The 13,558-nt window shown below is 49.8% G+C and overlaps 1 protein-coding gene across 2 annotated transcripts in view; it reads right to left on the bottom strand.

Moving 5' to 3' along the window:
- COL4A4 (collagen type IV alpha 4 chain) overlaps positions 1-13,558 on the bottom strand; it is a 131,805-nt gene that overhangs the window by 84,680 nt on the left and 33,567 nt on the right. For both annotated transcript variants that reach the window (XM_048864169.2, XM_048864170.2), the window contains exon 4: positions 554-688. In XM_048864169.2, the coding sequence (XP_048720126.2) occupies positions 554-688 (135 nt within the window). The remainder of the gene's footprint in view (positions 1-553; positions 689-13,558) is intronic.

Raw genomic sequence — 13,558 nt, 5'->3', positions numbered from 1 at the left:
GATCAAGCCCTATATTTTAGTGGAGTTGTACAAAAGAAGCTAAATTCTGATCTCACTGACACTGGTGTCAATGGAATTAGACAAGTGAAAGCCAGGGTAAAGGTTCAAGGATTGTAGAACTATGTAAAACCAAAGGCTGAATTATAATAAAAGACACCATTTATGATTCCATTACCCACCATAACCAAAGGTGGCAAAGTTATGCCTATTGTATAGTACTATTTTAAAGTTCTATTCTTCCCCCACATATGTGCACGTAACCACCTTGATGCTAATGTGAGTGAGGTGGGACATATCAAATGGACACTTAGACCCCTGAATTTTAACTTTTTACTGCCAACTTCAATTTAATAACTTGGGGCAAAATTCTGCAGTTCTTTCTCAGGCAGCTCTACAACTGATTTCAGTGGAAGTTTTGCATGAGTAAGAACAGGAGATGTCCATGTAATTTTAACGTTCAGTAAAGGCTTTTATTGTTCTTGATTTGTTTCATTTTGCAATATTCACCGTTATATTTTACATACTAAAAAGACCTTCCCATGGCATTTCCTACCTTATCACCCTTTTCTCCAGCGGGCCCAGGCAGCCCATTCTCACCTCTCTCTCCTTTCTCTCCTTGCAAACCATCTGGCCCTGTACATCCCAAAGATCCAATTGGACCTTGAGCACCTAAGTGACCAGGCTGACCCTGAAAGAAACAGAAGAAATAATTCAGAGGTAGTTCAGTAAATAAATATACTTAACCTCCCTCTGGCTGCTGTTGATGGCGTGGAGAACACTATAAGTAAAACAAAGTTTGAAATATTTATAAATTGTATGTTTAGTAATATAATGACCAATATTTCACACAGTCACTTTGAAAAATATTTTGGTAGTGACTTTACTTTTATGTTGTTGTGGTTACTGTCTATTGATATTGCAGTCGAATACTACACTTTTGGAATGTTTGTGCTTTGAATAAAATGTAAAAGATGCTAAAGTCCTATCGGATTTAAGCTCCTACATCACTTGGCCACTTCTGAAAATTTTACCTGTCAATCTGAATCTTTTTATGACTAATTTAAAAAAAAAAGAATCCAGGTTCCAACAGAGTACCCTTTAAATAGAATGGTTGGGATTTTTTTAAAAAGTATATCTGTTCATCTTACCTGCTGATGTTTCAGTAAGGGAGAAACTACCTATTTGGGGAAATCAGTAAAATAGCAATACACAAAGTGCTGCCATGTGCACAAAACAAACAAACTGAAAAATATTAAGAACTGGTTTGCTAAATTCTTTCCCCCATAGTCATTCTAGGTGTTACTAGCCAGTATAACATTATTAGAGGAAAAAATGATTGTCCGGCTGACAGTCTCCCTTTAACTTAAGGTTCTCTTTGCTGTTCTGAAGTTGGTTTAGACATTAGTGTCACAGTAGTAACTTCATAATTAACACTGAAAGACTTTCAGTTCTAAGTCATTCTTTTTACCAGGGTGGATTTGATTTAAATCACGAATCAGGAAGACTCAATTTAATCATGGATGTCTACATAAAAGTGCATTCTTGTTGGTTGTTATAACCTTAATACATATTCTTCACAACTCAGAGATAGATGTAGGTTTCATTTTTTAGAAGGTACACACTATACATTTTTAAGTGATTTATCTTTTCAGATTAGTTTTACAATATCAGAAAATGAATGATTGTTTGGTTATTTCATTTACCAAAGGTAATTGAAGCAGATATCTATGAAGTCTTTGGGAGGTGAACTATCTCCAATTCAACAGGTTAATCATTAATATGTGGAGGATTTTCTTGCCGTGCTGTATTAGGAGGAGAACATCACCAGACAGACATTTAAATTGTTTTATTTAACTAAAACAACAACGTTATGTATTCTGGATTTTTTTTCTTCAACAGCAAACATATAATATTTTAACAAAACAAGCATATGAATTTTTTAATTTAGTTAAACATTCACGTTTTTTTAAAATCAGGTTTGTTTTTGTTAAAATTGTTTTAAACTAAAATACGTAAATGAAATATTTTTTTTAAAAAAATTAAATCGACTATGTCAGCCAGGTCAACATGAGAAACTTAAAATGTTGTCTTCCCCTTCATTTTCCTGTTTGTTCATAATCTGGAAAAGAAAAACAAGCTTTCCTGCTTTTTCAGGTCCCAAATGATTTCTCAATTTGGAATGAATTAGTCCAAAGGAAGAAAATAGTCTTTCTCCACCAGCAGAAGAAGCTACTGCTGTTAAAAGTGAGATTATCACTTCAACAGTCTCTGAATCCAAGTGCTTTAATGACTTCCACCAGTCCACTAGTGTGACTTTCTTTAAAACATCGTCACCAAACATATATTTCCTGAATCATTCTTATTCCCAAACTGGATCTCTTTTATGGCCTGCTGCCATTATAGGTTTTCCCTTCTAGTGAGAGAATGGTATGGTAGATCTCAAATCAATGAAGGCTACACTCAGAAAGACCTCAAGACTTCTGGAATATGCTGCTCAAACAGTTTCACTTTTGTTTCTAGTGCCTGTCCCTCCCTTCTCACATTTATCTCCAGACTTCTTCTCCTTATCCAGATCTATTTGAAACTTTGCACTTTTAGAGAGAGGTAAGGGATTGACTCTGTGTACACAAATTTGCAGAGAGACAATAGAGTTGAGGTCTATTATTTCTCACCTCTATATACTTATTTTAAAACATTTTCTTTGTTAACAAGCATGTTATCTCTGGAGACACAAATCCACCATTTGAGAACTGCAAAACTAAGCATCTCTGATGGTATCTTCTAGACTGAGCCCTGAGTCCCATTGGCTGGATAGAAAGATTAACCTAAATAATCTATACAGAAGCCCCTGGAGCCCCATAAAATTGGGTCCCTAATCCATGAACTATTGGAACTCATTTACAAAACTTTTCTTAAATATTACATGAATATATTGTCTCATACTATACAATTAGAATTTATAATCCTTATTCCATGATGAGATATCTTTGAGCTATAATGTATCTTCATTAAAACTATCTTTAGATAGGGTTTTTCCTCAAAAAGGATTTTATCAAAAAAAATTCCATTTAAATAAAAAAAAATCTGATATATATATATACATAGTGACAAAGTTCCTGCTCCACCTTGGTGGGTCTTGCGCTTATTGGAGGATTTGCTCGCCTTGGAGCTTCATGGCAGCCCTCAGCTTGGCCGTTTTTCTGAACCCACAGTCCAGGTCGACTCCTGTGTCTGACCAGGAGTTGGGAGGATTTGGGGGGAACCCGGGCCCGCCCTTTACTCTGGGTTCCAGCCCAGGGCCCTGTGGAATGCAGCTGTCTAGAGTGCCTCCTGGAACAGCTGTGCGACAGCTCCAATTCCCTGGGCCACTTCCCCATGGCCTCCTCCCAACACCTTCTTTATCCTCACCGTAGGACCTTCCTCCTGATGTCTGATAATGCTTGTACTCCTCAGTCCTCCAACAGTCCGCATTCTCACTCTCAGCTCCTAGTGCCTCTTGCTCCCAGCTCCACCCACAAACTGAAGTGAGCTCCTTTTTAAAACCCAGGTGCCCTGATTAGCCTGTCTTAATTGATTTTAGCAGCTTCTTGATTGGCTGCAGGTGTTCTAATCAGCCTGTCTTAATTGTCTCCAGAAGGTTCCTGATGGTTCTCGAACCTTCCCTGTTCCCTTACCTAGGGAAAAGGGACCTACTTAGCCTGCTCTCCTCCTGCTGCTGCCCTCTGGCCTGGGCCTTCCTTGCTTTTTGCCCCTGCTTTTGGCTTTCCCCCCGACTGGGCCAGACGCTCTCCCCCCTTTCCTTTCTTTTTGTTGTTTTTTTTTCTTTCTCTGCTGTTGCTAGAGTGCTTGCAGGCTGCCGGCCAGCTGTTAGCACCCCCCCGCCCACCCGCCCTCAGACGCTGCTGCCGCTCCAGCTGAAACCCCCCCCCGAGAGAGGGGGGGCCTGCTGACCCCCTCCCCGGAGGGGGGGAGTGGAGGGACCCAGCCCCAGCCGCTTGCTGTTTGTTTGTGGACCCGTATTCGGCCGAGAGGAACTTTTATCATCTGCTCCGGCATCCCTGGAATGTTGCAGCTGCGGAGAAAGCCCAGACTAGAGAGAAAGAGAAACAGCCGTCTACCGGAGGAACACCGCCTGGGGAATTTACAAATCGCCGTGGAGGGGGCCCAAGACTGAGTAACTTTCGAACTGTGCTCTCGTGTGGGGGGAGGCCTTGACTGTGTCTTGACTGTGTTTGTAGGGACACAGGGGGTGTGGCACTGAGCTGCCCCCCGATCCATCTGTGTCCTCCCAACCCCCACACTACGATCTTCCTCACTGCCCCCTCCATCCTCGTTGCTGGCTGTTTAACATCTGCCTCTGGACTTAGCTGCTCGCCCTGATTCCACCGTGTGGGCCAGAAGCACCAGCCAACCAAACAGGACTCTCTGGACAAGCGTACGGTGGTTCATGTGCCCCCCCACCCCGAACTGCCCATCCCACAGCCTGTCCCTTTTTACCTGACCCCAACTCCTGTTAACCACCTGCCACCGCCCCTGCTGGGGCATTGGCAATGGACAGCACCGGGGTGACCTCTGCTGCTGCCATGCCCACTGCCTCCCCAGACTCTAGGGGAGTCCCCCAGCTGGCAGGAAAGGCCAGGGCAAGAAGAAGGGGAAGGGCCCCGCTAAAACCACCAGGCCCTCCGTGGCAGGGGCCACCCCCACTGCTGCGGCCCCGCCACCGACCACGGCGTCCTTCCCCTCTACCCCCCCCATCAGCTCTGCGGGTGTCCCTCCCTCACCCCCCAGGATGTATGCCCGGGTGGCGGCAGCCCCCCCGCCTGCCACCTCGTCATCTCTCCTGCCCACCACCTACGCCACCATCAACAGCGGCAGGGGCCCCTTCCACACCATGACAAAGAAGCACGGTGTCCGATGCCTCCTGGTGCCCGCCTCGCCCCACGTGGAGACCTACTTGCGGGCGTTGGCGAGGGTGGTGGGGCCCTTGGCCATTGTGGCAGCCTCCAAAATGTATGGGAAAGTCGTCGTCTTCTTAGCATCAGAGGCTGCCGCCCAGGAAGCGGTCCGACCACGGCGTCCTTCCCCTCTACCCCCCCCATCAGCTCTGCGGGTGTCCCTCCCTCACCCCCCAGGATGTATGCCCGGGTGGCGGCAGCCCCCCCGCCTGCCACCTCGTCATCTCTCCTGCCCACCACCTACGCCACCATCAACAGCGGCAGGGGCCCCTTCCACACCATGACAAAGAAGCACGGTGTCCGATGCCTCCTGGTGCCCGCCTCGCCCCACGTGGAGACCTACTTGCGGGCGTTGGCGAGGGTGGTGGGGCCCTTGGCCATTGTGGCAGCCTCCAAAATGTATGGGAAAGTCGTCGTCTTCTTAGCATCAGAGGCTGCCGCCCAGGAAGCGGTGGAGAGGGGCCTGGCGGTGGGGGGGATGTTTGTCCCCCTAGAGCCGCTAGAGGACCTGGGCGTCCACTTGGTCCTGACTTCTGTCCCTCTTTTTCTCCCCAATGCTGCCCTGTTACCCGCCCTTTCCACCCTGAGGAAACCTGTTTCTGTCATCAGCCCTCTCCCGTTGGGCTGCAAGGACCCCACCCTCCGTCACATCTTTTTCTTCCGCCAGGAAGTGCAGCTTCTATTGCCGTCGGCGGCGTGTGACGGAAAGGCACTCGAGGGGTCCTTCCTAGTCCCCCACCAGGGGGCCCGTAACCTTGATTTGGGCGACCTCACTCCACCTCTCTTTTCCCCATGCTCCCTCCCCCTAACTGCTGCTTCTGTTCCCACTTCCGAGGAGCCCCTGGACTCCTTCATCGACCCGGCCGCTGATGGCACCCCGCTGAAGACCACCAAGCCTCTCAGGTGACAGCCGGCGCCATGCGGCCGGGACACGAGTCGCCAGGGGCACTCCCCGTTGGTGCGGAGCAATCGACTTCCTTCCTGGGCAGGGGCCCAACAGAAGATAATCCACCTCCTGATGCTGTGGCCACTAAATCCACCATAGAGCCCGTGCCTGGTATCACTGAGAGCTCCCTCCCCACCCCCTTAACCCTCGAGCCTGATCAGGAGGCGCCACCATCCAGCTGCTTGCCTCCCGAAACCCAGAACCTCGCCTCTGCCCCTGCGTCTACCCCATCCAGTCTACCTCCTGCGATGTTATTGCTGCCCTCGGGGCTGTCTCCTTCCCTTTTCCAACTGATGACCCCAGGGAGCGGCCTTCGCGTTCTCCTGCCCTGACCCATTAGGGGCTGCTATTTTCCCTCCACTGCCCCTATCGCCCCAGGGCTTGAGGCGGGCCTAGAAGCTCCAGCCCATCAGGCACCCCGTTGGGGGTCTGCACCCTGCTTGCCCGTTTTAGTGAGCCATGGGGCTGCACCAAGGGCCCCACTGGGGACCAACCGGGAAACCGTAACCCCACCCCCCCATGAGCTGTGACGAGAGCTGTGGAAGTTTTTAGAGGATGTCCGTGGCTCCCGCAACAAGGTACAGCTTGCTCTCCAGCGATGGGGGGGACTTTTTTCAAATCCTCCGGGCCACAAGGGACCTCATGGGGAAAGGTAAACGGATGGGGAAGCAGGATGCCGCGGCTTACTGGCGGGTCCATGTCTTCCGTGACCAATTACTCACCTACGGGATGGGTCAAGGACTGTTGGGTGGCCCGCTGGGGGATGCGAGCGTCTCTGCCAGTGAGGATCCCCCCTGGCCCTCCCCAGGACACCTCTCACCATCGCAACGTTGAACATCTGGGGTTGTAGGATGGCTCTCCACAGGTCCCAGGTGCTCTCCTTCCTTCGGGAGGGAGGGTACTCTGTGATTTTCTTGCAGGAGACCCATATGGAGCCGACCGCCGAAGACAGTTGGAGGCTGGAGTGGGGGGACAGGGTCTACTTTAGCCATTCCATGGTTCGGCAGGCTGGAGTGGCGACCCTGTTCTCCCCTGACCTATGGCCTGAGTTGCTAGGGGTCACCGAGGCCATGCCGGGTCGCCTGCTGCATCTCCGGGTCCGTATAGAGGGGCTCGTGGTTAACCTCGTTAACGTCTATGCCCTGACATTGGGCCCGGAGTGGCTGCAATTCTATCAGCGGGCGTCCGCCTTCCTCGGCACCTTAGATTCTCATGAGTGCCTGGTCCTAGGAGGGGATTTTAATACCACCCTTGAGGAGCGAGACCGCTCGGGGACCGAGCAGAGCCCGGCCGCCACGGACACCCTCCGGGAGATAGCTGAACATCACTCCCTAGTGGACATCTGGTGTGACCACCACCCGGATGACACTTCCACATTCACCTTTGTCCGGGTGGAAGCCCGTCAGTCAAGCCACTCCCGGTTAGACTGCATTTATTTATCACGCTTCCATCTCTCACGAGTCCACTCCTCCAGCATTTGGCTGGCCCCATTTTCTGACCATCACCTAGCCACCGTGACAGCCTCCCTCTGTGCGGAGAGACCGGGGCCGGCCTATTGGCATTTTAACAACGGCCTATTGGAGGATGAGGGCTTCGTGATGTCCTTCTGGGAATTCTGGTTGGCCTGGCGAGGACAGCGGCGTGCCTTTCCCTCGGCGCAGTGATGGTGGGACCTGGGGAAGGTGCGCGCCCGGCTTTTCTGCCGCGACTACACCCGGGACAGCAGCCGACGGAGAAATGCGGCGATAGAGCAGTTGGAACGGGAGGTCTTAGAGCTGGAGAGGCGTTTGGCCACCAGCCCCGAAGACCCGCTCCTCTGCGGAGCGTGCCGGGAGAAGTGGGAGGAGCTCCGGGCCCTCGAGGACCATCGGGCCCGGGGCGCCTTTGTTTGATCCCGCATCCGCCTCCTTAGGGAGATGGATCGCGGCTCCCACTTCTTCTATGCCCTGGAGAAAACGAGGGGGGCCAAGAAACATGTCACCTGCCTCCTGGCAGAAGACGGCACCCCCCTCACAGAACCAGCGGAGATGTGCAGGAGGGCCCAAGCCTTCTACGCAAGTCTTTTCTCCCCAGATCTGACCGACCCTAGCGCTTGCAGAATTTATTCTTTGGGAGGAGCTCCCTACGGTCAGCGCAAGAGACCAAGACCGGCTAGAGTTGCCTCTCATGCTGGCCGAGTTCTCGGAAGCTCTCCGTCATATGCCCGCTAATAAGTCTCCAGGCATGGACGGGCTGACCGTGGAATTCTACCGTGTGTTCTGGGACGTCCTCGGCCCAGACCTAGTCACCATCTGGGCCGAGTCTCTGCAGAGTGGGGTCCTCTCTCTTTCGTGCAGGCGAGCTGTGCTCGCCTTATTGCCAAAGAAGGGGGACCTCCGCGATTTACGAAATTGGCATCCCGTCTCGCTCCTCAGCATGGACTACAAAATCATAGCGAAAGCAATCTCACTGTGGCTAGGGTCTGTGCTGGCTGACGTGATCCACCCAGACCAGACCTACACCGTCCCGGACCGCAGTATCTTTGATCACCTATTTCTGGTTCGGGACCTTTTGGAACTCGGGTGTAGACATGGTCTGTCGTTCGCCCTCCTGTCCCTAGATCAGGAGAAGGCATTCGATAGGGTGGACCACGGGTACCTCCTGAGCACTCTGCAGGCATTTCGCTTCAGACCCCAGTTTGAGGGTTTTCTGCGGGTGCTGTACACTTCCACAGAGTGTCTGGTTAAGCTCAACTGGACCCTGACCGAACTGGTCAGCTTCGGGCGAGGAGTACGGCAGGGGTGCCCCCTCTCGGGCCAGCTGTACGCTCTGGCAATTGAGCCCTTCCTCTGTCTCCTCCACAGGAGGTTGACAGGGTTGGTGCTGTGGGAGCCAGAGCTGCGGCTGGTCCTGTCGGCGTACGCTGATGACGTGCTCCTCGTGATCCAGGACGCTGGCGACTTAGCGCAGGTGGAGGCTTGCCAGACCATCTATTCGGCAGCCTCCTCCGCCCGGGTCAACTGGGTCAAGAGCTCTGGCTTGGCGGTAGGAGACTGGTGGCAGGCGAGCTCCCTCCCACCCATGCTTCAGACCATCCTGTGGAGCGCGGGTCCGCTGCTCTACCTCGGCATTTACCTTTCTGACACGCATCCCTCTCCACCGGAGAACTGGGAAAATTTAGAGGGCGGGGTGATAGAGCGCCTCCGGAAATGGACGGGACTACTCCGATGTCTCTCCCTCCGAGGGAGAGCGCAGGTGCTTAATCAACTAGTCCTGTCTACGCTCTGGTACCGGCTCAACACCCTGGTCCCGGCCCCGGGTTTCCTGACCAACCTCCAGACATCGATTCTGGGGTTCTTTTGGTCAGGAACGCACTGGGCCCCTGTAGGGGTTCTTCATCTACCCCTGAAGGAAGGAGGACAGGGCCTGAAGTGTCTAACACTCAGGTCCGTGTCTTCTGCCTCCGGGCTCTACAGAGGCTCCTCTATGGTGCAGGCAGTTTGGCGTGGAGCACACTGGCGCACACCATTCTGCGCTGCATCCGAGGGCTCCGATATGACCGGCAGCTCTTTTATCTCCGTCCGGGAGGTCTTCCGCGAGACCTCTCTGGGCTGCCAGTCTTCTACCAGGACCTCCTCCGGACTTGGAAACTGTTTTCAATGACCAGGTCCGTGGCGCCCACTGAGGGGGTAGATCTCCTCTCGGAGCCCCGCTACACAACCCCCAGCTCCGTTTGCAGGTGGCGGAGTCCCGCTCGGTGCGCCAGAGCTTGATCTTTGCAGAAGTCACGAGAGTTGGAGACCTCCTGGACTACGACCAAGGAGACTGGCTGGATCCCCTGACGCTCGCCCGGCACATGCGGTTCTCCAGACCTCATACCCCCCAGCGCGTACTTCAGGAGGTGAAGGCCGCTTTGCCGCCCGCTGCTCGAGCTTACCACGACTGGGTTCTACTCGAGGGTACGCCCTGCCCACCCTCTATCCCAGGCCCCGCAGATCCAATCAACCCCCTCACCACTTTACTGCGAGTCGGCTGCATGAACTGCAGCCGGTACGCTTCCAAACCACGCCAAGGAAACATCTATACACGCTCGTGCTTCACGCCCTCACCCTAGTGTCCCGCCCTGACACAAAGTGGCGAGACCTTCTGCCACCTTTGGAGGGTGAGCAGCCCCAGTGGGCCAGCCTATATTCCACCTTGGTTCCGAGGCCTGTCGGGGACATCAGTTGGCGGCTCCTTCACGGAGCTGTGAGCACGGGCACATACTTGGCACAGTTCACCCCCGTCCCAGATACTTGTCCGTTTTGCGGTGTGAGGGAAACCCTGGCGCACGTATATTTGGAGTGCGCCAGGCTGCAGCCCCTGTTCCAGCTCCTCACAAATCTCCTATTACGTTTTTGGTTGCATTTTTCCCCTCACCTTTTTATTTATGCACTCCCCATCCATGGCCTCACAAAGTCACGGGATCTCCTAGTTAACCTCCTCCTGGCCCTGGCTAAAACGGCCATCTATAAAACCGAAGAGAGGAGGTTGGCCGATGGAGTTTCGTGTGACTGTGGGGCCGTTTTCCGATCCTCGGCCCATTCACGTATTCGGGCGAAGTTCCTCTGTGCGGCATCCACCGACTCTCTTGATGCTTTTGAGGAGCGGTGGGCACTGTCCGGGGTTCTCTGCTCGGTGTCCCCGTCCGGGTCCCTTTGTCTGACCCTTTGATTGGGGGAGAGAATAAGGAACCCCAGCCCCAGCCATTGCTACTGCGGACACCACCACCTTAGAGGGGTCCTTTCACATGTGGGTATGCGTGCCCCGCCCCCCCCCCCCCCCCCCGGATTGTCCACCCCACAGCCTGCCCCTCTTGTTGAGTACTTTCAGAGGCGTGGCGCCAGGTAACTTGAGGGGGTGGCAGACCTTGAGAGTCGATGAAGCCCCCTCGCTCTGGGCCACCAGGTAACTCGGAAGGGTGCAAGACCACAAGAGTCGAGGAAGCCCCCCCGCTCTGGGCCCACGCAAGCTTGAACACTTCCTTCCCCTGAAGCTAATGAGAAAACAATTGTGATTGGTTGCTGTGTTACACATTGAATATGCTGCTGTTTTTACTTTGTAAGTGTGTTATGCAAATAAAAACATCTTTTGCTTCAAAAAAAAAAAAAATTACTCTCCTATAGCCATCTGGCCCGACCCTGTCACAATATATACATATATATTTTTAAACCATTGATTTTTATCCACCCTGCTTTTTACTCCTTTCTTACTGTTCTCTTTTTCTGAAAGACATGATGCTTATCCAGGGTCAGGACAGCTGACAATAAATCAGAGAAGCTGTACAAATTTGTTGGACTTTGAAAAATTACTTGATTTTCTATTTGTTAAAGTTATTTTAACCTTTTTGGCCTATTCATAATTCAAAGACAGCTTGCAGTAAAATGTGCAATCTTGCCCTGTGCTTAGTTCTCTATGAAAATAGAGCTTAATTTCCAGGAAAAATATGTTCCTCAAGGTAATAACTGTTTCTTACTGGAATCTTCAAGGGGTCTCCAATACCTTCTGTGAGATGCCTGGCATCAATTACAACTTTTGCTGGCTATGCCAATGCACATTCTACCTTTTGTAAGCTTTAGAACCCAATGAGTGCCACGTTTTAGCCTCTCAGAAGCATGATCAGAGACTCGTGATTTTAGCATAATCAGAGAAACTGTGTAAGTTAGACCGGATTAGGAGTGTTCTTTCTTTCAAATGATATTTGCACTCCTATCAGGTTTTTCTAGCTTATATATCTTCCATCATTTTCTCCCAGAGTTAAATGTATCATTTAACAATTGGTAAATTTCTGTAAAATTAACATGATGGTTATTAGGTATCTTCTTTGTAAACAACTCTGTAACTAATGTCTATGCCTAGCAATACCATACAGATCACCTGTATATATTTTTACGTAATACTGTATATATATATTCCAAAAGGGAAAAGGCTCAAGGACAGTGTCTATTCCCTTCCTTAGCCAAAGGTTAACAACATTTTTTAGGGTTTGGATTTTTTCTCTCTAAGTAGCCTAATGAACATTAAGTCATGTTATATTCAAAAGACTGAATACAACAAACTTTCTATTAAATTTGTAATAGGTAGAATTTTTCTTTTTTCCTCACCTCCCCCCCACCACCACCACTCCATTCCTACACTTCCTACCGTGTACCTAGGTGCTTCTTCTTTTCTTTGCTCTTTTTCACTGTCACTATTTACCGTAATTATATTTGTTTTTCTCTGAAACATTTTTTTTTTCCTTTTGAAGATTGGTTTTTCTTTTCTGACTTAGCCTATCTACTACTGTATCTAACATAATCCAAGGGCAGAATTGAGCCTAGTCTTCTAAGGGAAAGTGTACAGCTCAAAGGTGACCACCTGAGGGCAGCAAAGAATTCTGGAATGCAATCTCCAGTCACAGAAACAACAGCCAGTACATTCATTTCATTTCAATGGTTGGAAGAGGAGCAAAATGTCAATTAACAAGGGATACAGAAAGATAATTGTTGGCTTCAGTAGTAAAATTATTTCCATAGGTGGCAGAACAAAGGTAAATTTTATCCAGTTTAGACTTTTTAACTTGAACTGATTTTGTATGAACACAATCTTTTCCTTGAATTATAACTGGGGATGTGGGGTGACAAAGCCCCTTTTCTTTATATTTGTTCCTTTAATTTTTCCTAAATTAAGAGGACCATGGTTTAAGCCTCCTCATCTTTTAGAAATGATGTAGGATATTTACATGAGAGTCCATGAATAAAACAGTAATTCTTTTGTATTTTGTTACTGACTTTGATATGAGGATTTTGACATTTATTAATTAAACCACACCACACCTTTGTGAGCTAGGGAAAGGATATGAGATAGGGATCACTTTGACCACTGCTGAAATACAGCCCCCAACTCATGTAGTACTCAGCAGCTCTTCAACATTGCGTAGCAACTGTGCACAACAGCTTAGGGCAAGAAGTAAAGTACCATGTTCAACTGAGATAGCAGAAGGAACGTAGGTAGCAACCATATAATTTACCACAATTTACTAAGCTCAATGCAGGACTTTCCATGGCCTGCTGTCATGCAGGTCAGACTGGATGATCATAATGGTCCCTTCTGGTCTTCCTTTTTTATTTTTTTTTTTTAATGCTATGAGGAGGCCCTACTCCCATTGACTTCAGTGGTGCAGGATCAGGCTCTTAGCATGGGCGCAGGATGAACCTTATAAGTATAGTAGAACCAACTGAGCCAAGCTGCCAGGATATGGCTGAAGGATGCCATGTGGCCTTTGAGAGACCTTTGAATTTGTGGCAAAACCAGCCCCCATTTGTTCCATAGAGGGGAACCCACCTTCCATACAGAATGACTTGAGAATGTGTAAGAGGAACCCCAGGCAAAAATCCTCCACCTGAACCTGGCCTCTGGGAAAATCTGCAGGAGGGGCTGACTGGCCCTCAGCAAGTTAAATTGCAGATTCTTTCCACTTTTTATTTAATTTGTACACAAATATAACTAAATGCATTTATTCCTCCTCTTTTTTGAAATCACAGGAGAGAAAATATTTCTTTCTGCAACAGATTAGACAGATTAGAACTTGCTATTGGCTTTCTGTAGCTGTAAAAGGACACTTGCATTTGCATATATAGCACCGAATACTTGGGATAGC

The sequence above is a fragment of the Caretta caretta genome, chromosome 9 (genome assembly GCF_965140235.1).
Source record: "Caretta caretta isolate rCarCar2 chromosome 9, rCarCar1.hap1, whole genome shotgun sequence".
In the NCBI taxonomy this organism is placed as follows: Eukaryota; Metazoa; Chordata; order Testudines; family Cheloniidae; genus Caretta; species Caretta caretta.
This window is presented reverse-complemented; position numbering and strand designations above follow the sequence as displayed.